This window comes from Sciurus vulgaris (assembly GCF_902686455.1).
Source record: "Sciurus vulgaris genome assembly, chromosome: 3".
NCBI lineage: Eukaryota > Metazoa > Chordata > Mammalia > Rodentia > Sciuridae > Sciurus > Sciurus vulgaris.
The window spans coordinates 70,517,514-70,538,827 of NC_136463.1; the positions used below are offsets into that span (position 1 = coordinate 70,517,514).

Consider the following 21,314-nt stretch of genomic DNA (forward strand, 5'->3'; position numbering starts at 1 on the left):
GAAGCAGGACAAACTTCCCGGAGGTGAGTTTGGGAGTGTGAGATGGAAAGCAGAACCTGAGACAGAGGGGAAGAAGACAGTGTTTAGAACCGGCGGGAAGGCAGGCACTGAGCACAGAGTAAGCTTGACACGTTAGGAGAACCGAGAATCCCCCAAGCACAGCAGCTGCCTGTGCTCCGAAGATGCTGTTGAAGTTACCATGGGAATTCCAGCTTGGATCAGCCCCTAAAGCCCACATTCCCACATACATACTCCCCATGCAATACAAAGTAGACTAGCTTAGCTCTGGACCCACCCAGCCTCCTGCGAGAACCCCAAAGACTTGATCTTAAACCCTTGCCCCCAATATCTCCATCATGTTATGTGATATCCATTAATATGATCCTCCAAGAAGATTTCACAGGGCAGAGACCCTTCTTTTGGTAAGGAAAGAAAAAAAAAAAGCCTTTCCTAAGAAATCTCAAGGGTCAAGTACAAACCCAACTACAGAAATCAGGGTAAAAGTGAAAACAGAAGTGTCATTTGCACTCCTGAACTTGGAGGCAGATGAGCCCCAGGGTGATGAGTAGGGGAACAACATGAAGGAGTCCTATGCTGGTCACACCCAAGGGGGTGACCCCCATCAGCAACAGCACCTGCCCAGTGAGGCAGGGCTCTAACCCAGTGCTCCAGACAGAGAGCAGCAGCCGCCTCTCCCTGCCGGATGTCGTCCTGTGGGCCTTCCTCACCAAGTCTGACTCCTGCAGACGGGCAGGCAGGCCGGGCAACAACCCTCCACAGACACTGACCAGGGAGAGCCCTGCCTTATGTGGCCGGAAAAATGCACAAAAGGATTTTCACATGTTCCGTCTCTCCTGCTCCATTCTCTCGAAAGTCACAGGTCACCGTCACATGTTGGATGAGCCAGTGGAGCCTGGAGAGGAAGAAAGCTACAACCAGAGGAAAGGAACATGCCAAGCAGTGGGGTTTCAAACCTGTCTTGCTACTCCTGGTCTTGAACTCAGATCACCCAACATCACCACCAGCAACACAACTGCAGTCCAACTCTGCCCTCCCTTCCTTCCATGCCAGGTCAGTGGGGCCATCCCCTATGAACAGTCACCCTAAAATCAAAGCCCTCTTCTGCTTTCCCAGGGAGGAAAAGTGCCTGCCTACCTGAAGCCAGATTGCCCCAAGGGAGGGCTGCAAGCTCATGGAGCACACCTGTGTATGTGACAGTCAGCATTCCACACCTGGCTTCCTGGGGACATTTAGACTCTACAAACAGCCTCCTCTCACTCTGCTAGAATCGTGGCTCATTCACTAATTAAAGGGTATTACGCACTTCACTGCACACCATCTAAGGACTTGGAATAAGGAAGCTTATGCTAAGGCATTAGCCCTGGAGAGGCCATGAAGGATGCTTTACAGAAAAAGAAATACAGGAGAAAGACATCCACCTGTGATGGCCCCTCCCCCACACCTAACTTCTCTAATATGTCAGTCACAGCACTTTGAGAAAGAAGGCACCAGCATAGTACAACCCGGAGCAGAGCCCGGAAACAAGCTGAGTGCAGAGGGATGTGCAGCAGAGAGAGAGAGAGGCTGGTAAACTGGCTTCTCCAAGAACCACCTCCCAAAGACCTCAGTGCTCTTAGAGTGAGGGAGCCCAACAATAAACATACCCAGACCCAGCACAAAAAAGGACACAGGAGTCCAAGCATGGGTCAGGAGGGCTCCTCTTCACTGCAAGGCCCTTAACAAACATGGCATTGTGCTGCCTCTACAAGAGACTTGGCATGGCCACCTGCTGTGACCAACTGGTGAAGAAGACAGCCATCCCAGGTCCCTTCTAGCTTTCCTGGAGTGGGTGCCCTTTATGATATTCCTGAGCAGCTGGAAGAGCAGCACTGTGGTTCACCCACTTTTCAAAGCTGGGTGATCCATAGAGGGTCAGTTCAAGGACAGGCACCTGAACAGTCTTGAACCTGATGAAGATGACAGATGATGACACACCACTAATCAAGTAATAAATCTCATCCATAGGCAACTTCACTCTTTTGCAGACATCCCAGAGAGGTCAAAGACTCAGGTAAGGCCTCAGGGGATCCCAGCAGTTCAAATGATGAACCAAGTACAAAAGAGCAGCCCGCAGTCCAAAAACCTTTACTTCCAAATGGAACTTCCATGTGAATACAGAAGAAGCCTCCAGGTGGATGTGATTTCACAAGGGTGCTTAAGGACTGTGTCCAGGGCCTGCTGCCCATGACTGTCTGTCTGTTGTTTTGTGTGTTCCATGTGTGCACAGGCAGACAGAGGAACAGCTGAGTGTGTTTCCAAGATGCGTGATCTGGTGGTGAAGCCGAGCGTTGCCAGGCGCTGGAGAGCATGGGGTGGAACAGTGAAGGTATCAGCCTCCAAGAAGGCATTTCCTCCATTTCTCCCCAAGCACCTAAGACATCATTTGTGTGTGACATGTTTTAGGATTCTGTTAGCTCCATTTAAAGGGGTTGGTCCTTTCCTCCAGGTTAGACTGGCTTCCTCTTTAGCAAACACTATGACTGGTTTTGCTGTGCTCCTCCTCGGAATGTTTTAAAGGGATAATACAAAACGGCTCCCCCAGGAAACAGCTCTAGCACATGGGCTGCGAGAGGTGATGTCCCTGGCACTCTGGGCTTTTCCAGAATCAGAGACAGCCAACAACCAGCACAGAGGCTGCAGGCAGAGACTGGCTGTAGAATTAAAAGAACTCAGAGCAAGAGGCAGGTGAACTGGGAGGGGGCAGGAAAGGGAGGCACCACAGGAGAAGTAGCGAAGGTCTTGATGAGGCAGAGGACCCCAGATAAGTGTGGATGACAAAGTCTGGTCCCTTGGCAACTGCTGCAACCTGCCATCCTGAACTTGTAATTGCATCTTGGCTCAAGGCTCTGAGACTCAAAGGCTCTCATTTCTTCCCAAGGCAGTAATGAGGGAAGCAACTATATTGGACTTCAGGAGGGTCCCACAGCCCCTGAAGCCCCAGACTTGCTGGGCAGTAAGCAGTTGCCATCTGATTTACTATGTCAAGTTGTGACTGATAGCTCACTAATTGGGCCAAGGACCTGGTAACAACAGCTCTCCTCCCATCCTTCCATCTCAGCCCCCTCTGACAAGCCCATCCTGAGTGGGAGCCACATCCCCCTCCGTGTTTCCTCTTTCCTCAGTTCCACACTGCCCTCAGGGATTTCCAGTCCCACAGCTGCTCAGCCCCCTTCCGACACCCTCCTCCTGCACCTACATTGTGAAGCAATTGTGCACAGAAAAAAAAAAAAAAAAAAGACCTTTGAGTTTCAAGCTCAAGCTCCCGGACAAGCCATCGGATGCCTCACCCCCATCGGAATCTCAGTGCCCACCCTGATCACATGCCTCCACCAGGCCCTCCACTCTGCCCCACCACTTTGGACTGCTCCTTGCTTCAGCCTGCCAGCAGACCAGATGGAGCCCCCAGGGGCCGACCTCTCTGCTCCCCACACAGAGCTCTGAACCCACACAAGATAAAGAAGCAAAGAGCCTTCCACACCTTTGCATTATCACCTGCTCCAGCAAGCCACCAAAGCCACTGGAGCCATCCATGCTGCCTGGGGCCCCACACCCCCTTCTCTGACAGCATTAGCTCCAGCCCAGCCCACAGGATGCAGTGCCTGATGCCACTTCCGAGCAGAGAGAGAGAGAGAGAGAGAGAGACAGAGAGACAGAGAGAGAGAGGATGCCACCTCGTCAATGACAAGCTGTTCCAATCACAAAGCTCAGACACCAAGTGCCCGGGACATCGGACCACCCAGCCCTCATCCCTCGGGCTGGAAGGAAGCCAGCTCAGCACATCTGAAGAAGTGACCCCACGGTAAGCCTCTCTGTCACCCTCCATGTCTGAACTGACCACAGTGCTCCACCCCCACAGGTAGCCTGTTCTACAACCAGCTCCAACAACTCTCACCAACTACGCTCTTGGCCTTCAGCTGAGGCTCTGCTCTTTCTCCTGCTCCCAAACGCAGGGAGACCCCCAAACACTCAGAAGACCACCGGCGTACCACATCTCCAGAGGACCAAACGCAAAAGTGAGCTGAAAACCAAGTACTCACTGTGGTGAAGTCTTGGTGGCCACATTCCTGCCCCTTGAACTTGCAGTACAGCATCATATCCTTCAGATCATGGCCCACACGATGCAGAAACTCCAGCATGCTGAACTGTTTGGGTTTGTAGTGTTTGAAGTTGGCCTTCTGCCGCAGGGCCTCCAGCACTGTGGGGTCAGCCAGATGCGGGTCGGGGATCTGCAAGTTGACATCGAGCAAGGCCAGCAGCTCCCCGGCATGGTACAGGTCATTGGTGGTGAGCCTGGAAAACCGGAAGCCATTGAGGTTGCAGAGGGTCACAGCTGGGAAGACCAGGCTTTGGGCCACAACCTCATCCACCTTGGTGACATGCTGATAAGAGAAGTAGTAGGACACTCTCTCTGAGCTCTCCACCAGCAGCAGGCCCAGGGAGCCCACGAAGGCCGCTGCCCAAAGCACCCTCCGGATGGTCAGTGGCCCATACACAAAGATGTGGCGGATGCCGTGGAGGGTGGAGGTGTTGGCGAAGATCTGGATGCTAGAAGGTTGCAGGCTGCCCTCGCTGGGGCTCTCCTTGAGGTCCATCGGGACCCTGTGCAGTTCTGCAACTGGCTTCAGGTTGATCAAATTTCAGGAAAGAGTTCCCAGTCCTCGGTTCTGCTTAAACCTTGACGTTCAAGGGAGAGAACGCCAGGCAAGCATCAGGCCAGACGCTGTGAGTTTATGCTGAGAGCCCCGCCGCACGCTGACAGGGGTGAGTGTTTATATAAAACCCATTCAAACTCTAGCTCCTGATTTTTTCCAGGCGATAAGGAGGGCTGGTTTTATTTAGGGAGACACCAAGGTGATGTGGAAGGGATGTGGGTGGGAAGGGAGCGCTTAGCCAATGGAAATAAAGTCCTCCCCCCTACACACGCCACTAGAGACAAGATTAAAAGCGAGAGCGAGGGAGAAAATGCTTAAAACAAGTCGCTGAGCAGCTCGGAGCCTGTTAACCAGCGCATGATGCCCCGTGTTAAGCATCCTGGGGGATGTCAGGGCAGCCGCTCTGATGCACTGCGGTCGGGCACAGCTTCCCGGCCGCCGCCGCCGCCACCGCACTCCGCTCCTTTCCCCATGATGTTTTGGACTCCGGATGCCGTTTCTCGCCGCCGGCCTCCGTCCCTCCTCTCCTCCTCCCCCAGGCCCCCTTTTTTGGGCAGAATTCCAAATGCCGGCGGCCGCGGCTAGCGCCTCCGGGGAGGAGGCAGCGCGCCGTCGCCCAGGGCCAAGGACCCGGAGACTGGGGACCGCGGCGGGGGGCTCGGACTCGGGCTCCATCATCCCCCGCCCCCCGGGGGCAGCCGGAGACCCTGCGGGCGCGGCGATCCTGCTTCCCTCCGCCCGTCTGCTGCTCCACTGCTACCGGGAAGGGCAAGGGCGGGGCGGGGAGGAAGGGCTGGTGGGGGCTGGGAGCTGCAGAAAGTTTCTTTTTAGCCTTTTTCAGAAGGAGCTTCCGGGGGCCGGGTGGGGCTCCCCAAGGTGAACAACCAGCCCCAGTTGTGAGAACTTGACACCCTGCCCCCACCGATAGCGGGAAGGAGGTTGGTGACCTACCGTGAGCCAGGCGTGGGGCGCAGCAGCATTCCTTTGCACCACCGTGGGCTCGCAGGTCAGACTCGGCCTGGGCCAGAAGGGAGATGCTGGAAATGGGGAAGAAGGGAGCGATCTAAAGCCACAGTGCCTCCATGAGGAGGACATTCCAGGGAGACGTGGGGTGCCCCTCCGGAGCTGGAAGAGCCAGAGTGCCCCTTGGAGCCCCCAGAGAAAGAGCAACAAGTAGCCCCCACCCCCACATGCCTCCGAGGAGTTTCTGTGTTTGACAAAAAAAGACAGCTGCGTGCCAGGTAGGGCTGGCTGCACTTCGTTCCATTTGGAGTGTGTGTGTGTGTGTGTGTGTGTGTGTGTGTGTGTGTGTGTGTCCTGCCCCAGGATTTGCCAGATGGAAGCACAGCTGGAGCTATAGGTGGGAGCCAAGGATGGGGCTTTCCCTGCCTGCTTACCTCCTTTCCCTGAAAATCCATAGGACAGAGCCCCTGAAAGGAGGTGGTGCAGCTTGTCAGCTTGTCCCATGCCAAGGACCAAATGACAGAACCTATTGAATCAATGATGCTAAATTCCCATCAGCAGGAAAGGAGCAGAGAGTTTGAGTGGCCAAAAGGAGTCACCTGGCCAAGCTGAGGCAAGGCCATGTGGAGGCAGGTGACTTGGTGGGCCAGCCTGGTATCTCTAGGGCATGCCAGGCTTCCATGGCACCCCTTGGAAGGTGGTGGAGATGATAGTTCAGATCATGTCCCTCTAGGTTTGTATCTACTCTGAAGTATTTTTCTGTCTCCTCTGACCCTCTGTTAAACCAGATCTACTGACAACAGTGTCCCAGGGCACTCTGAGGTGACATGTGGCATGACATTAGTGGCTTATTGATCCTGGGAGCTCACAGAGCAAAAACATACAAGTAGGTACAAGTGACAAAGGCTGATCAGCCTCCTGCATTTGCTCACTGGAGGTCCCAGGCCCGGGCCACAGGGCTGCCTCCATGGGACACAGGTTTTTAAAGCAGTGGGATCAAAACTATGTAAGGACTTATTATGTGTCAGGATCTGTGTGAGATTGTCATATCACCTGATTTATCCTCTTAACTATCTTCTCAGGGATACGCTCTTGTTATTACTGCAATTGTACAGATGAGGAAACCAAGGCTGACGGAAGTAAAGTGCTCTATGTTACACAGCTTTGTGGTGCCAGAGTGGGAACCTGAACTCAGGAATGCTTTTCTCCAGGTGCAAATGCTTCTTCCCAAATTTAGGAAGTGAGCGAGCATGCTTGTTTGCTTGCTTGCTTGCTTGTTTGCTTTTTCTCCTTTCAATACTGGGGATTGAACCTGCCAGGGGCACTCTACTGCTGAGCTATACACCAACCCTTTTTTTATTTTTTATTGTAAGACAGGATCTCACTAAGTTGCCCAGACTGGCTTCAAACTTGTAATCCTTTTGCCTTAGACTCTTCAGTAGCAAGTGTATGTCCTTGGATCAGCTCAGAGGAGCAAGTGTGTCTGCATTCCATTCCCACCTCCCATCTCTGTCTCCCCCGCACCCTTCTCTCTCTCTCTCTCTCTCATTTTCTCCCCAACCCCCGTCTCGTTCCTCACACTATAAAGCAGCCCTACCCCTTCTATCCAGCAAGTCACATCCCTCTTGACCACATCTTCACAGAGCAAGGTCCCCTCATAGAGGAAGACTTCTGTGATTAACCTCACCAGTCTTCGTTTGCCCACCTAGTACTAAGTGTGTGTTGACTGTTAACTCTGTACCAGGTCCTGTGCTGGTTTGGGAGAAACAAAGATGAATGAAATACATGTCCTGCCTTTGATAAATCAAGGTTCAGTGCAGGTGGAGGCAGAGGGGCATATGCACAGGAGTCCCTTCCCCACAGCACAGATGGTGAAGAAGCGGCGTAGTTCGTGAGTTCCTCATACTAGCAGTACTGGCCCCCAACCAGGCATCCACTCTGATGTGCTCTTCCCCCTGCAGCCCTGGCCCCTGCTGCCTTCTATACCCTCCCCACCAGCCCAGATCCATTTTCCCCAGAAATCCTCCTCTTTTCCCAGAATTACATTCTCTCTCAGTTTACATCCCAGACTTGTTTTCTCGAGTGTACAGAGATGGATCTCCGAGTTGTTCTTATCAGCACCTCCCCATTGATTTGTTTCAAGGATTACAAACATAATGTGGCAGCCTAATGTGGTAGAGTCACCCAGACCTGAATTTGCCTCACTGATCTGCTGTGCCTCCTATGTCTGTGTGACCTTGGAGGAAGTTGCTGAACTCTGAACTTCCATCTCCCCACCTCCAAAATGGTGGGGCTTACAGTGCCTCCTTCGTAGAGCTACGGTGCAAAGAAAATGAGATAAAGATTGTAAAGTGTCTGGTACAACTTAGATACTTAGCAATTAACACTCTCTTGATGATTACTCAGAAATCAGTCTTTGTTGATACTGGTGTTTTCCAGGTGATTGGGGAACCTTTTAAAGGTCTGGAAGATGTCATTTGCCCTAAGCATGATATACCTGAAAGTGCCACCATCCCCACCCCAAGGTCAGGGTCAAACCATTATAGAACCAAAGTGTTTCTGCTTCCTGTCCAAGATCCTCCCGGGGCTTTTATGACTAAAGCTTTCAAGTGGGCCAGGCACTTTAGGGTGGGGTGGGCTAGAGAGCAGCCCTAATGGTGGCTTTCATCACTGGGCACTGGACTTGACAGACCCTACAGATGTAAAGGGCAGTACCAAACCCACTTACAGAAGAGAAAATTGAATACAGAGAGGGGAGCTACCTTGCCCAGTGTCCCACAGATAAAACGTAGACGATTTGATAGTCAAGCCCAGGCTTATCTAAGTCCAGACGGCATGTCTACAATCCCAATGCAAACACTTCAACAAAATCTCAGTAGTGCTGAGCATCAGGGCATCACCTTTGAACAAGAAGCACCTGAGTTGTAGGATATTCTTCAAGAAATGCTGTAGCATTTCCTAGCATACACAGCTACTCAACCTGATGGCTAATAAAATGTTTCTACACAACTCTTCTTAAGGACCCTCTTTAATTGATAAGACTCCTTTGCAATTAGCACTGTGGTTTACACACAAGCACCAGCTATTGCATGATCCTTAAAAATGCTTTTGTACTAATGCAGTCAGTTAAACATCCCCAGCTGCTGTCAGATTTATAACACCTATTTGCTCAGCTCTGGGATTAAGTGTGGAGGGCACATGGGATTGGGTTTAGAGTGGGGTTTATTTGGCCCAGATTTTTAGGCACTGCCCTAATTGTGTATAATTATGTGTATGACGTGCACAACTAAACATTAAAGAACTTTCCAGATAAATTCATTTGCAAATTAAGCAACTTAACCCCCTATTAGCTTACATGCTCAAAATTTTTGTTGTGGCAGATCTATTCACTTACAAATGAATGAATGAATGAATGTGGATGAATTTGCTGTCTGTGACACTGCAGTTGCTGCTTTGAGAGGCAAGGAGGAGAAACCTTTTCTAACCCTGGGAACCCTAGGCCCTGCTCTGGGATTTCTGGGGACGGTCAAGAACAGAGTGCTGCCTTCTATCTCTGTAAAGAGTGACGGGGACAGAGTTAGGGAAGCTGAGCTCTACAATCAGCTCCCATACTAATTTGCTACTTAACATGTGCTAGATTTTGCCCTGCCACCACCCCTAATTAGAAAGAAAAAAGAGTGCAAGAGAAAAACATTCTTTTCTAATATACAGATAGCATTATTATTTCAAATTCAGAAAGGCCTCAATATACAACTTTTCCTCCTGGCTTAATTTTTGCCATGAAGAAGGGTTAAAGATCAATCATTATAGAACCAAAGTGTTTCCCTGATGTTGATTGGTTTATACATAAATACCTCTTAAAACAACTATTTCCATTTAGTTTCCTGGGTGAACATTACCAAATTGTTTGTTATGAAGGGCATACAGGGAGGGTCAGGAAGCAAAACCCACTGTTTCAATGGGTTCTGGAGATTTTATCTACAGTTATTTTTTCTTTCCAGGTGAAAATTATAGAGGCCAGTTCACGCTCAGTGGAACCTTGGGGCTCAGCCACTGGTTGACCTGAACCCTGGAAAGCATTTCACTTGCTGGGTGACCTTTGAGAAACCACAGAACATCTCTGTGCTATTTTCTCATTTGTGCTTAATCATTCCTGAGGCCTCCTGCTGCGGCTGCAATTTGACATGAGCCTTGACCAAATCATAAATGCCCAGTTAATGGGATAAAAATGAGTTCAAATATGGGATTCTGGTCATTAACCCCATGTCACCATCTGCTGAAGCACTATGGGGGCTGGGCCAAGTGAATGGAGATCACCTAACACTTATTAAGTATGCAGATTCCTGTTCCATTCCCTTTGCAAGCACACCCCACCCCCTCAGAATCTCTGGAGGTGGGGCCTGGGAAGACCACCTCCCTTTATAAAGTTTCAGAGAGCCCCTGGAGACCTCTCCTAGGACCAGACGTGCTTCCTCCTGATCAGAGCTCTTTCCTGTGGCTCAGGCATGCCAAGCTGGCTTGCCAAGTTTTACACTGCATTTTCCTCTGCCTGGAAAGAGTCCTCCATGGCTGTCCTCTTCTACATCACCTCCCCAGAGAGGCCATGGCTGGCTTCCCTATCTCCACCTCCTCCACCCCACCCCCCTCGCCACCCTCACCATCTCCTCCTTCCTGACTTCTGGGTGCCAATCATTTTTGCAGTGTGTCTCATCTCCTTGAAGTATCAGTTGGCTCTTACCACAATGTAAGCCCTCATTGTGTCCCCACTCTAGGGACAGAGGTCCTGCCTGACTGGTTGGAGGCTGTATCCCCAGCAAGAAGTTCAGGAATATAAGAACTCATGAATAGATGGACACATGAGTGAATTTACTCACTCTGATTCCCAGGCTGCTGCTCTGAGATGCAAGAATGGAGGTTCTCTCTTGCAGCCCTTGGGGAACCTGGGGCTGACCCTGAGCCCCGTCCCTGAGGAAGGCTGGGGTGCCTCCTGCCTCTCAGCCCTGTTCATTGTTGCTCCAGCATCCAGGAAACATCTCACTGGAGCCAGGACCAGAGCAGGGGCAACGGGGCTCTGGGCGCCCAGAGAATTTCCACGGAGACCATTTACCTGGAAAACCCTGATGTGAGGGGCCATCCACTAAGTAGCCATTTCTGCATAGTCTTCATAACCATGAGCTGAATGCTGCTCATCTGCCCCATCCAGGAACCCTTCAGGCCTCAGCCTATCCACACCAAATGGAGAGCGGACACTTCCTGTACATGCTTCTCTCCACTCTCCTCATCTGATAGGATAATGACGTTGTAAAGTTTAATGACTTTAAACAGTAGGTGCTCAATAAGTGCTCACTGGTCAAAAATGAGGAATACGATTCACAGCTCCCAACTGTTCCTCACCCGCATTCATTTTTTAATAACCAAAAATTAGTTTATAATGAGCCCTCAGGTTTTACAATGGAATCGGTAGCTTTTCGTTTTTATTTCATTGGCTTTAAAGAGACCCTTCTTCCCTGGGCCCTTCATCTCCTAAGGGCTGACTCCCACCTGCCAGGCTAAAGGGAGGCTTTTGGGCCACATCTGACCGTGGCTTCTTTTATCCTGAGAGGCCTTTGATCTAGTACATGTGTTTAAAGACACAGAAGTCTCTCTTACATAAACAAAGCAGGCCCGGTGCATGTCTCCCCCATGGGTGGAAAGAAAAAGGGGGCTCAGGATGAGAAGACGAGGGTTTCTGGTTTTATTTCATGTCCTTTCCCTTCCTGGAGAGTGTGAGGGCCCCCATCTCACCCCTTCCCCATGCAACTGCTGCCGCCAGCATTCCCGATGAGCCATCTTCACTTCACATGGTTTCTGCCGGTCTGTGTCCTCCTCTTCCACTCTGCTTCTGCCCCTCTCCCCTGGGAGGGAAGTAGAAGAAAGAAACCATTGCTGTTTGTTTTCTTTCCATCAGTCAATCCCTGGAGCCGATCGCTTCGCAAATAAGGGAAAGGCAACCAGAGGCCCAAAGTCAACCATCAGCAGACAGCTTTCAACAAAAACTTTATTAGCACCACCTTGGCCACAGGTGAGTGGGCACTCGGCAGAACAAGGGAAAGGAACAGTGCTAAGAAGTCGGTCCTCTCCTGGCGCTGAGTGGAGCTTCCTCTCCCTCTTGTGTTCTACATGTGTGGTTGCAGCTGCTGCCGAGCTTTGGCGGCAGTCCCTGGCAGCTGGCAACGGGGCACTGCAGCATAGCACACATGGCTTGACTGATCACCTGACCTCTGCTCCCCACCTGCCCTCTCACCCACCCCACTCCTTCCGTCAATGTCCCCAGCCTGCTCCCCTCTCGGTTCAACTCTGCTCCTTTTTAAAAGCGCTCCAGAGTGTGTGGGTCAGCATGCACACTCTGCACCTAATTGCATTTGATGATTTTTCTGTATGTTCTGCAAGTGTCATGATGCCTTTGCTTCAATTCAACTGATTTCTTCCCTAGCTCTTTCATAATACCAAACCAAACAAAAGTGATCAAACAGGATTAAAAAGAGAAAAACAGAACCAGGAGAAAGAAAAGAGAACCACATCTATGCTCATCTTTTTCTGGGCCTCAAAGTGCCTTTTATTACAAATCCATAACACAAATTTGAACATGTGTACACTGCATGAGGGGACAGTGTCTGTGGGTCACCTTTATGGGCCAAATCACTAAAAGGGATTCTACAAGATGCAAAGAACAGAGTCCCTATTTTCACGAGACTTTTCATCATGAATGTCTTCTGTGTGTCCCACCAGATGTGAGACTCTTCAGCAGGCACTCTCCTATCTGATTTCATAAGCAGAGGAGGGAGTCAGTGTTTCCTCATTATGAAAGTAGAAACTGAAGCTCAGAGAGTTGAAGAACTCTGGGAAGATTAAATCCTGGTTTCCGGAGTCCAGATTCTATGTTGTTTTACTCTGTCATGACTCCATTCAAGACTTTTGTATACCTCTCAGAGCTGGGACGAGTGAGGCAGTTCGGTAAGCTGTGGAGACTTGGTCCTAGGAAAAGGGAATTCATTGAGGGTTAGAGGGAGCAGAGAGAGTATCAGGGAAGAAAGAGGGCAGGGGATGCAGCTCCAGGAAGCTACAGGATGAGGCCAGAGGCCACCCAGGAAGGTCCTTTCAGCTAGAGTGTCTTGGTGTCTGTCATTTAGAGGGTGAAGCAGATGTCAGTTTTTTAAGTCTGAGGATAAGTGTCTTTTCCGTCTATTTTCGTATATACATAAGTGTGTGTCCTTTTCTTCCATATCTAATTATGCATGCAATTTAGCAAGGATTTATTGCCTGCTAATTTGTGGCCTGGGCACTTTTCTAGGATTTTTTTTTCCCCCTGCAGTGCTGGGTATCAAACTTAGGGGCTTATACATGCTAGGCAAGCACTTTGCCACTGAGCTATCTCTGCAGCCCTGGGCACTTTTCTAAAGCAAAAGAGAAGATGCCTATAACTAAGAGACCTCACCTCATTGTTCCCAGAGTCTCCCAGGGGGTTGAGCAGGGCAGGGCATCTGTGCCTGCTACAGAGAGTGCTCTGGATTGTGTGTTCTCAGGGTACATGAAATGGAAATGTCCTTCTCAGTTCTCTGTGCACACTGGATTTCCACGGAGTGAAGGTACTCAACACATCCTGGGAACCAAATCTCATTCCTCTTTGAATCTCTCTTGGTATTTCATACTGCCCACTTATTCTGCCCATTTTGCAAATAAGGAGACGCAGGCTTCAAGAGGTAAAGTAACTACCTCCAGTCCCACTGTCAGTGTGGGCATGAACTTCAGGTGAGGGTCTGGGGTCGTTGAGTCAGGCTGCAGCCCAAGTGCCTTGTGCAGCCTGGGGTGCTGTGGGTAAGGGCTTGGCAGCTGATGTCATTTGATGGTCGAACACTTCCCAACTCTGTTCCTTGAAGCTTGCTGCTTACCTTAGCTAAACATGGGCTTGCTCATCTATAAGATGGGGATAGTGACAGTGCCTGCCTCAGAGGCCTGATGGGAAGGTGTGAGGAGATGAACTATATAAGCACTAATAAGTAACCAAAGCTCAGGAACTGTAAGCTGTCATCATTTGTACAATTGTTATGCCATGCTGTTGTTGCAAGGAGACGTGGTGGCAAGGCACTATACCCTGAGGACTTGTGAACTGTCCTCGATCCCCACCTCATCCCCATGCAAAAAAGAGAATACAGTCATGAATCAGATAAAAACATGAGAGCAGGCAAGCAGTGGAAATAAATATTCATAAGTCAGGGTGTGTGCAGGTCCCAGAGGATAAGGACTGGAGTCTCACACTGAGATAGGTGGGGAAATTTTGTCAAGCAACTCTTTCGTATCAAGCTCTCTGCCAGAACTTGAGGACATGATGCTCATTCAAACGCTCTCCTCTGAGCTCTGGACCAGATCCTACCAGTATTCAGCAACACCACTGTTTCCTCCCAAGACAAACTTAGAAGCCAGATGATTCCTGTAGGCCTCTGCAGACCTGGTCCTGGGTAGTTCTGTGAACAGTTGCTGTGTCAGGTTCTGACCCAGAGAAGGGTCAGCTGTCTTCCCAGGGATGGAGATCCAGAGATGCCCACTCATTGGTCTCGTACATATCCTTCTGTAAGAGCTGGGCACTGTCGCCGGCCAGGGCCAGACTTCCTTCCTCCAGCCACCCATGGGTGCCTTCCCTCAGAACCCCACCCTCTCTCCTGAACACTGGTCCCTACATCTATATATCTCTACCTGACTCTAGTCCAACTCTGAAACCAAACTGCAGCAACCTCTAGGGTAGCCATTGATTTCACCAGCCATTACAGAGTATGTCCTTTGTGTAGTCACAGTCCAAAATACCCAGAGAGATTCAAAGAGGAATCAGACTAACACCTTTCATCCAAGAAGCTGACAGATGAGCAACTCGGGTGTGGACATGCTGGTCACAAGAGAACAGGCCTGTGCTGGAGCTGGGTGTGTGCAGGGACCCACGAGTACAAGCATTATATCAGCTCATGAGAGGTTTTCAACCTCAGCACCATTGACATTTGGGGCTGGTTTATTCTATGTAGGGGAGCTGTAGAATTGTAGGATGTTCAGCAGCATCCCTGGCCACTCCTCTAAGTGTCAGTAGCGTCCTGTGCCCCCAGTCATGTCAACCAAAAGCATCACTAGACATTGCCAAATGTTCCCTGGGGACAAAATCACCACCAGGTGGGAACCACTAAGTGAATCCTAATACAGATCAGTGATGTGGGTACAATTTCATCTCTACTTGACAGCTGTTTATTCTCTACTCTGAGGTGCAGCTAGGTTAAATCACACGTTCAAGGTCACACAGATCGGAAGGGCAAGGCAGGGCCAGTTTGCTTCCACAGCTCACAAGCTTGCTGTTCTTATTTCACTCCCCATCTGTGCATGCATGCATGGTGCTGAGGACTTGGCAATGTTCAGTAAACTCACCCAAAGATGGACCATTACTAGCAGCAATTCCTCCCAATTATAGTGCCCTTCATAGCCACAGAACTATTCCTTAATTCTTGCTCCCATTTTATAAATGAGCATATGAAGCCCAAGATTGACAGGAGGGGACTACCCCAAGTCACAGAGAAGACAAGCCACCCGAGCCTGGGCTTTGACCCACACCTTATAATCCTACTGTCTCTGACACTCAGAGAGTTGAGCAAACACTGATTAAACTATGCAAGGCAGGAAGAGACTTAATATAAAAAATGCAAATCCAGGATGATGGATATATTTAGGGGATGAATTATTATGTGATGATATAAAAATAGATCAAGGGAAAGCACAGGAAATTGCAAACCTGACTGTGCGAGAATCGGAGAAGGTGCATGGAGAGCATTGGGTACATGTAATTAACTTTGCTGGGACAATATTCTGAGGCTGCCACCTGACACGAAAACAACCATGAGCTTCATTTACGGTTACCATGTATGTAGTCCCACGAGGAGGAGTTACACTCCGACAGAGCTCAGCTGGAAGCTATGGATTCAAAAAATGCCAATGCTCAAATGCTTTGATGGGCAATCCCAATTTTCATATGCACAGAGGGTAAGCATGCACACACATGTGGGTCCTGTGAGTGGTGTGCCCACTGATAATGAAATGTCCTTCTCAGTCCTCTGTGCACACTAGATTTCCATGGAGGGAAGGGACTCAACACCTACTGGGAACCCAATCCCATTCAGTCCTTTGCAGTTTTTCTGCCCATTTTACAGATAAGAAGACTCAAGCTTCAAGAGGTAAACTAACTGTCAATGTGGGCATGAACTTCAGGTGAGAGTGAGGTCATTGAGTCAGGCTGCAGCCCAAGTGCCTTGTGCAGCCAGGGTGCTGTGGGTAAGGGCTTGGCAATTGGTGTCATTTGACAGGTTGAACACTTCCCAACTCTGTTCCTTGAAGCTTGCTGCTTACCTTAGCTAAACATCGGCTTGTTCATCCATAAGATGGGGATAGTGACAGTGCCTGCCTCAGAGGACTTATGGGAGGGTGTGAGGAGATGAGCTATATAAGCACTAATAAGATCTAATGAAAGCTAAGTGTAAGATCCCATTATTAACACAATTATTATAATTCCTACTGCCATCAAAAGGAGACCAAGGTGGCATAGAGCTTCGCTTTGCAGATGTGTGAACTTTGTTTTGTCCTCATGCCACCCATCCCTCCTCATGCAAAATGGGAAGAGTATCCTCTTGAGGACAGAGAAACAGTAAATTTAAATAGCTGTACACAGTCAGGGGGCATCCAGGGCTCCAGGGGACAAGGAGATGATGCTCACCACTGGTTTGGGGACCTTTCCTCTGAGTCGGGTGGGGAAACTCCACTGTGAGCACTTATACCTTGTCAAGTGTTGTCTGAAGGTCCTGCAACCACAGAAGAGCAGCAATTCTGCGTGCCCTCTTTGTGGGAACACCACGGCACAAACACCCCACAGCCAGGTCTACCTGCACCTAAAACAGCCTGTTCCCCCCTAAAGGAATCTTCTTTTCTTCTTTTCTTTTTTCATAAGAAACAGTAGTCAAGCACTCCCTGGGCTGCAGCTGTTACTCAGCTATTTATCTTGAAGCACAATAGCTGGTCAGGCCTGTTATCCTCCTCCGATAGTCTAGGTACCCGAGGGGTGTGAAGTGCATTCCTTGGTTCATGGTTTTGATGGAATCGTGAGCATTAGGAAATGGTGGGTGTTTTTTCTGTGGTCCAGAAATCTGTACATGTGGGAACCTCTGCCAAGCAGGGTTGTGTGTGGCGAGGAGGTGGGAAAGCTGTGAGGGGTCTATTGGCCTGAACTGGAAATGGGAGCAATGTGGGAAGGTATTCCTGTCTTCCCTGTGTCAGAGTACAATTGACCACCTGTTGGATGTCCTCAGCCTATCGCAGTGAGACCCTCTCAATGAACACAGCTCCTAACACGGCAGAGAGGCCCAATCAATATTTGATGAATGAATAAGGCTGAAAACAAACTAGGTTGCTTTTTGATTTTCCAGAAGTGTCCCCAAGTCTGATAGTCACCCATGTGTGATACTTCTATGTATTCAAAGAAACAGAGCTTTGGAACATATTTTATTCAAATAGACACTGGTTTACTCCCATGAGCCAGGTCTTGGGAACAATGTGCGTAAGGCAATCATGATCCCCACCCTCTGTGGCTTGGTGTAAGTAATGCTTCTTCACAAATGAGCTCCCGGCAGTCACATATTTGCTAATATTCCAAGATGAACCATAGCTCTTAAAAAAAACTTCATAATTGCATGCTTTGTGTTTCTTGCCAAAATGGACTAGAAACCACAGCAATTATGTTGGAGCCATTACTGCAAAGCCAATTTGCTTCTAGAGTTACAGTTGTACTCTAGGAACTTGAGCTACACTCCAGAGAGATCATTAGTTGCTGCACATGCATTATTGAGGGCACTGGTGTCATTTCCAGTCCAGGATGCCCTCAGTCAAGTGTGATAGCAGGAAATGGGGGTCGAAATAATTAACCTCATGTGATTTTGGCAGGAATCCTTGCAAAATCACCCACCCATGCACTTAATGTGTCTTTCAGTTTAATGATCTCAATGCATCAGTTTTATTGACATGTTTCTCTTCCTTGTCCTCTTTTCCCACCCTGCTACCTATTTGTTTTTCTGTCTCTCAATTCATATCTTTTGTTTTGTTTTGTTTTGTTTTGGTTGGGGGATATCAGGGATTGAACTAGCGGCACTTGACCACTGATTCACATCCACAGCCCTATTTTGTATTTTATTTAGAGACACAGTCTCACTGAGTTGCTTAGCACCTCACCTTTGCTGAGGCTGGTTTTGAACTCACGATACTCCCCGCTCAGCCTCCCAGGCTGCTGGGATTACAGGTGTGCGCCTCAGCTCCCGGCTTCAATTCATATCTTTAACTCACCTTTATTCCCATCTCCCTTTCCATGTCCCGTAGTGCATGGTTGTAACTAATGGGCCCCACTGGCATTGTTGAAGATGTATCTGCTTAGACTCTCAGACTATGATCCTCACTCTAGATCAGAACTCTCAGGAGAAAACCAGTCACGTTCACCAATCCCAGGACTCCCTTAACTACAACATGAGTGGAGCCAGCATGGGATTGGGAATTCATTCTGAGGTCAAATACTGATTCCACCATTTGCTCCAGGATACTGGCCATTGAACAACTCCTGCACAGAATGACAAGAACAATATTTACCATTTGTGAGAAATAAATTGGATAAGTATGTACAGTTTTTATCATAGTATGGTGGTGGATGAACCTTACTTTCATTTCCTCATCCAACCATCTATCCCCTTCATTCAATAAGCATGTACCAAAGTCCAGTTACATGCAAAGTGTTGTGCACTGTTCAAGTTTTGTAACTGGTATAAGCTATTTCACTAATTGGGGGATAAAATGAATAGTAGTCCCATATTTTTAAATGAATCATTCAAGATTGGTCTGCTATTCAGTATAAATCCAAGATTCTCCCTCTTTCTCAATGCTAATGTATTCCTCGTGGTTTCACCCCTTATCCAAGAGCTCCAGGGCTCCAACACTCACTCCTGTTTTGAGAATCAGTTTCCCAGTATTTTCCCAGTCTGTGAGTGCAATGCTCCTCCTCACCAGCAGAGGTCACTGTTGAAGAATGGTCTCCAGAAGGTTCAGATCAGCATAGTCCAGGCCATGCTGGTGATGGCCAAGATCACTGCAGGGGTCAAGGTTACCATCTCCTTAGTTCACAAGCACACATGCTCAGTGGTTGTCCCTCAGGTCTGGATATCATGTCAGAGGAACTAGGTATAGAGACCTTTCCAGACTCAATCGTTTGCTGAGTTTCAACCAGGCCTTCCCCATTAGTCCACTTGGCCCCTTCACTCCAGCCCATGAATTTGGGTGAGGGTTACCACCCTCCAGTTTGCTGACTCCCTCTTCACATGATTCTAGGGTCAGGGCTGCCCTCTTGTCCCTTTTATGCCTTGTGGGTGTACAGGATCCCTTTGCAGACTGGTCCACACCTTCCCAGGACCCTGCAAAACAAGGAGAGAAATGACTTCTGCCAACACCCCAAAAGGCCTTCAACAACACACATTCAAAGTCCTCTCCCCACCTGCTTGCAGGGAAATAGGTACCACACACGAAAGAAGGTCTAGTCCATGGTGGTTGCTACATTATGTTTCAAGGATAAAAGCTACATACATTTTTAATCCCAATGATAGTTGCATTTGACCACATGCTTGATCTTAGTTATTAAAAATACAATCCAGTATAAAGCAGACAAAACCCTTCCCTGGAGAAACTTATAATCTAAGGAAGAAATCAGAAACAAAAACATCCACAATGAGACCACTCGACATCAGGAATGATGGAACCGCCAGCTCTACTTGATGAACCAAAATTTACTCCATCCCCTGGAAGGGGAAGGAGACAAAGAAACCTGAGGCACCTGAGATCTCTAAGACGGACCATAAGAAGAAGAGGACCAAGGAGACATGCAGGGCACAGCACCCTTCAACAGTCAAAGGCTATTTTAAGGGCCTCCACTGTCAGCTCTGCTCCTGCCACCTCACCAGCAGGTGCTAGTCCTTCCTAGAGTGCTAGGAGGGACGAGCCTTATGAGTTAGCTACGTCGCAGGTAGAACAGGAGAGGGGTCAATTGCAAAAACCAACCTCTCCTTTTGATTCCTCACACATTGTGAGTAAATACAGAATTTAGAAAGTGAAGGGATTCATATCAAGGACAAACATGCCCCTGCTTCCTAGTTGATCCCCTGGGAAAAAACGGGGCAGAGGCACCTCAGCCTTAAACTGTGCTCTGTGCCTTTGCTTCCTTTCCAGGGTGATGCGGCAGGGATACTGCCATGATGTGCTCGCTCCAGATGGGGGAGAATGTGAGAGGGAGGGGCTCCCGGGCTTTGAATAAATAAAGCGGATGCGGTTGAGCAACCGTTGAAATATGAGGAAATTGCTTCCAGCAGTTTAAAGTCTTGGCTTGACTCATAATTTAACCTTGAATATAGTTTTCAAAAATCATTAAGTCCCCAAAGCCTTCATCTCTAGCAGTGATTAGCTATGATGCAGTAAGTAGGAAGTTAATATATTTATTTATAAGGAGGCATGTAATGCATGGAGAATCTATTCATCCTGCACTCACTCAGCGAGTACTTACTGACTGTGAGCTCAGGAACCAGCACCATGCTGAGCACTGGGAGATATGAGGGAACAAACATAGCTCCCGCTCACCAAGGAGCTTGACAACCAATAAGAGGAGGCAACAAGGAATCAGCATTAATGGAACACCACTGTATGCCAAGCATTGTGCTGGGAGTTTCTGCAGCCTTTAACCTTTGCTCTTGAATATTGTTTTTTAATGGAAAAGGGGCACTGTAAGCAATTACACTGGGAAAGTAATCAGAAGATGAAACTAGCTGAGGCACATCTGTACATAAGTCCACCCTAGTAATCTAGGACCTTCTGCATGACTGGCATTGTTCTAAGGGAAGCACACATAGCCACCCATTTAATCCTCACAGCCACCTTATGAAGGAGGCTCTGTCATTCTCTACACTTTACTGATGAAGCAATTGAAGGTCAAAATCCCAGAGTCAGAAAGACATCATTGCTCTTAACTTGTAGGCCATGGTTCCCATTCTCTCCAAATCACCCCGTCCCCAGCAAAGAAGAGGTATGACCTTTCTGTGACTCTGGCACTAATTCTGTCCCTTGCTAGTGGCTTGGGGAAGAAGTTAAAGGAAGAAAAGGAGGGAACAGGGGGACAGGCAGGAGGCCTAAGGGTAGACAAGGCTACAGGAGGAAGCCGAAACACAGGATTCTTCCAGCACAGACCTGTAGTCACACCAAGCATCTTCATGACTCAGGATTGGCATCTGAGGCCTTGAGGTCACAAGATGAATAATGATCCTTACGTTTCTGCATCTGCTTTGGGGGATACCCTGTCAAAACCAGAGGTAAGGCTAAAATGGGAAGATGCATACATCTCAGCTCCTGCTCCTGTCCACTCCATCCAATTCCTCATATCTCCCCAAGTAATGGTTCAATGCAACTCGAGAAGCTTCCCAGTTGCCATGGAAATGGCAAGGATACATCTAACAGGAAGTAAGAAATGGAAGAAACTGATTGTATAGCTTCCCCAGGCAACTCCTG

General features: G+C 48.9%; 1 protein-coding gene across 3 annotated transcripts in view; it reads right to left on the bottom strand.

Annotated features, from left to right (window-relative positions):
- The window catches only part of LOC306655844 (acid-sensing ion channel 2), a 395,438-nt gene extending 390,372 nt beyond the window's left edge, over positions 1-5,066 (bottom strand). For all 3 annotated transcript variants that reach the window (XM_079130524.1, XM_079130525.1, XM_079130526.1), the window contains exon 1: positions 4,098-5,066. In XM_079130524.1, coding sequence (XP_078986650.1) covers positions 4,098-4,652 — 555 coding nt within the window. In that variant the 5' untranslated portion in view covers positions 4,653-5,066. The remainder of the gene's footprint in view (positions 1-4,097) is intronic.
- Between the last annotated feature and the right edge of the window lie 16,248 nt (positions 5,067-21,314).